We start from the raw sequence: 3,290 nt of genomic DNA, 5'->3' as shown, positions 1-3,290 counted from the left end.
TACATCTCAAAGTCTACAACTAGACCACTTGATGTTGTGCAAAGTTTTTTAGACCTACTGGTCTAGGTTTATTTTTTACATATTGTCTACTAGGGCAGGCACCAAGAAATGGAATCATCTGCTCGTCGATGCTGTAATCTCCTTTTTGGCGAGGCAATACCAAACAACGGTTTCTGACAGCATCTATAATGGGTTGGACTTTCCAGAACTTGTTTTGTTTTGTTTTTTTGTTTACAGTATTGTTATCAACCAAATGTAAGTTTTGCCTTAGCTCTGTAAACCTATTCCTCGACATGGCATCAGCCACAGCTGGCAGTCTGTACTTTTGGTCCCAGTACATTCGAAGTCTTGGGTATCTTATAGTACCCATGATCAGCTGGATCCCAAAAAACTTTTTTAGTTCAGATAGTGAAAGTGTTTAGCTCTTTACTGCAGTCATTCAAGCTATTACTTATTAGACTCTACAGCCATTAACTCAAACAGCTCTTCAGTAAGGTACCGTCCAAAGTATTCACTAGGGCCTAGAAGTTCCTCCACCTGTAACAACAAAACAAAATCTTAGTCTGCTAAAAGAATATTTTTTGCAGTACATTTTTTGTAGTTCTTTCATTTGTACTTGACATAACATCAACAATAATCAAACTAAACAACTTTGCACGAACTTGACTTTGATTCTTGAAAGTTAAGTTTTGATCTGGCCTAAGTTTAATAATGTAGGCTACGAGAATTACTTACTGGAAGTTCAATGATGGGTGCCACAATTGGCGTTTCCCAAGGTTTTATTCTCCACCGTTGTCTGAGCTTTTCTTGTTCCATCCGGACTTGTAGTGGAATGTCAGAGTTCAGTGGTGATGGACACCGTTGTGGGTCTGCTTCCATTTCATTAGCTACAGCTAATTGCAGTTGTGGCACATCTTCTTCATCAATATCAAAATCTTCCAAATCAGAGTTCTCCAAAAGCTCTAATAGCTGGTCGTCATTGAGAAAGGACAAATTGTCAACTCCTAAAAAAGATACCACTTTGATTAGCAATTTTTAAACATTTACTTGGGCCTACAACAGATTTTCAAATGCACCAACTTTTTAGGACTAGGCCTATGTAAATACCCATGTTAGAGTAACCACAATTTAGGTACCACTTTGTATAATCAAATTGCATAACTTTAAGTTATTATTAAAATAAGTATACAACATAGTTTTAGTTTCGTAGCAGTACTTAAAAAAATAACAAAGTAGGGCTGCAGGCCCAGACAACAAAATTTTGTAGGTTAACTTTTACTGTCATTTTACAGATAATTAAAAACAGTGTTTCATCATTTAACTACTATCTTTGTATTCTTCATTTCTTTCTTAACCAAAACAAGGCAAGCTAAGTTGGTTTTTGATTAGTTTTAAATGTAAAAAACTTGTATATTTACCTGCAGCGTCAGCACACAGCGTCATCTTGGATAAACAACAACATACAAAATAGTTCTCAAACTCGCCACCAGCTGTAGCACCAAACAGACCAGCTGGTTGTGTTCAGTAGAACCTACAAAAATCTTGTGATGTGGGTCACAACTTGTAAAAAGGTCTATGCTGTGAAGAATAAATTTTTAACTGAACCCACAAATATTGTGGTCGGGGCCTGAAAGGGTTAGTAAAATGTATTATATTTGAGGTAAGTTTTCTAGTTATTAAACCATCAACACCTTTTGGTTAATAAAGTGCACTAACACTTGTAAATGTTTTCAATGTTATATAGTAAACTACACTTATAAAGGATAATCAAACAGATATTTCGGTCTGGTTTTTGTATTGTGTTTATTGTTTAATCGTGCCAAAATACTAGACGCTTCCATTAAAATTGGACATAGCAATATAATAACTAGAAAATAGTAGCATTATAAAGTCTCTTGCAATAATTGTATTCATTGGTAGAATTTCTACTGTCTTCTTTACAATAGGAAAGTAGTGCAATAACTGGTAATCTGCAAGTAAAGATACCCATACAATTTGTGAAAGGGGTTGAAAGAGATCAATGATCCGGAAACTCTTGTAATGGGTGGACAAGAGAGTAATGAGGGGTGACAGTTTGGAAACTAAGTTACCAACAACAAACAAACCAACATCCTGTCTACCTCTGTGGGAATAAACCTGAAGAAATTGGTCGCATTGGATAATAGTTTGACTACCTTTTTTGCAATTATTCAATATATAAATATACTTAAATCCCTATGAATAAGATAAGAATTTTTAGCTAATATACAATGCGATATTAAATATCGCATTTTCTTACTTAAAAAAGTTTCTTACTTCATCTTTACAATTTTCCCCAACAAATGTGATAAAACATCCATACTATTTAATAGTTATATTCTCTGTAGCAAAAGTTCTATACTAGGTCACATCTAAAATTTTGTTAATTGTATTTTAATCTCAATGACTGTATAATCGTATCTCAACTGACTGAAAATTAAAAGCGGAAAATAAGAAAACCTCGCTGAATGGATATAAAAGTTTTCTTCAACAATGTAATTCACTTTCTGATGAAACTATTACAACCGATTCTGTCACGTAGAATCCGTGTCACAGGTTGGAAATGTGTAAAGGCTTCTTACGTGTATACAGAGGGGGATCAGGAAGAGAATTTGACTGAGAATTGAGCCCTGTGGGACACCATAGCTCAGGTGAATTGGTTCAGATAATTTGTTTGCGATCTGGACAATTTGGGTTCTGTGGCTTAAAAATGACCTGAGCCACTGGAGAGGCACGCCTCGGATGCCATGAGATTCAAGTTTGTCAAGCATTGTAACATGGTCAACGCAGTCGAATGCTTTTGATAAGTCTAGGAACACACTCAATGTGGGATCCCGACGTTCTAGCCCCTCTACAACCATATCGACTAGACGTACAACTGCGTCTATTGTCGACCGGCCTGTCTCAATTTTGCCAGTTTTGAGCAAAATATTCGAAAAACTCTTCTTGGTAAGAATGCTTCAATTTTTAAATAAGCACAACCAGCTATCTGAAGACCAGTTTGGCTTCAGGAATGGTAAGTCGGCAATAGACGCAGTTGTACGTCTAGTCGATATGGTTGTAGAGGGGCTAGAACGTCGGGATCCCACATTGAGTGTGTTCCTAGACTTATCAAAAGCATTCGACTGCGTTGACCATGTTACAATGCTTGACAAACTTGAATCTCATGGCATCCGAGGCGTGCCTCTCCAGTGGCTCAGGTCATTTTTAAGCCACAGAACCCAAATTGTCCAGATCGCAAACAAATTATCTGAACCAATTCACCTGAGCTA

General features: G+C 36.5%; 1 protein-coding gene across 1 annotated transcript; it reads right to left on the bottom strand.

Annotated features, from left to right (window-relative positions):
• Positions 1 to 447: 447 nt before the first annotated feature.
• On the bottom strand, positions 448 to 1,443 carry LOC124358219. The gene is made up of 3 exons (XM_046810514.1): positions 1,419 to 1,443; positions 736 to 1,004; positions 448 to 537 (listed from the first exon to the last, which is right to left on the bottom strand). Exons 1-3 carry the CDS (start codon positions 1,441 to 1,443, stop codon positions 448 to 450), a joined length of 384 nt encoding a protein of 127 aa, XP_046666470.1.
• Positions 1,444 to 3,290: the final 1,847 nt, after the last annotated feature.

Source organism: Homalodisca vitripennis, chromosome 3, assembly GCF_021130785.1.
Source record: "Homalodisca vitripennis isolate AUS2020 chromosome 3, UT_GWSS_2.1, whole genome shotgun sequence".
Taxonomy (NCBI): domain Eukaryota; kingdom Metazoa; phylum Arthropoda; class Insecta; order Hemiptera; family Cicadellidae; genus Homalodisca; species Homalodisca vitripennis.
The sequence above is the reverse complement of the archived record's forward strand: the minus strand, read 5'-3'. Positions and strand labels throughout refer to the sequence as shown.

Bases quoted from the DNA above. Each gene is read 5' to 3' on its own strand.
- LOC124358219 (XM_046810514.1), bottom strand. From the start codon at position 1,443: ATGACGCTGTGTGCTGACGCTGCAG. The intron at 1,005-1,418 runs GTAAATATACAA...TATCTTTTTTAG, and splicing joins GCTGTGTGCTGACGCTGCAG to GAGTTGACAATTTGTCCTTT. The intron at 538-735 runs GTAAGTAATTCT...TTGTTGTTACAG, and splicing joins CACCCATCATTGAACTTCCA to GTGGAGGAACTTCTAGGCCC.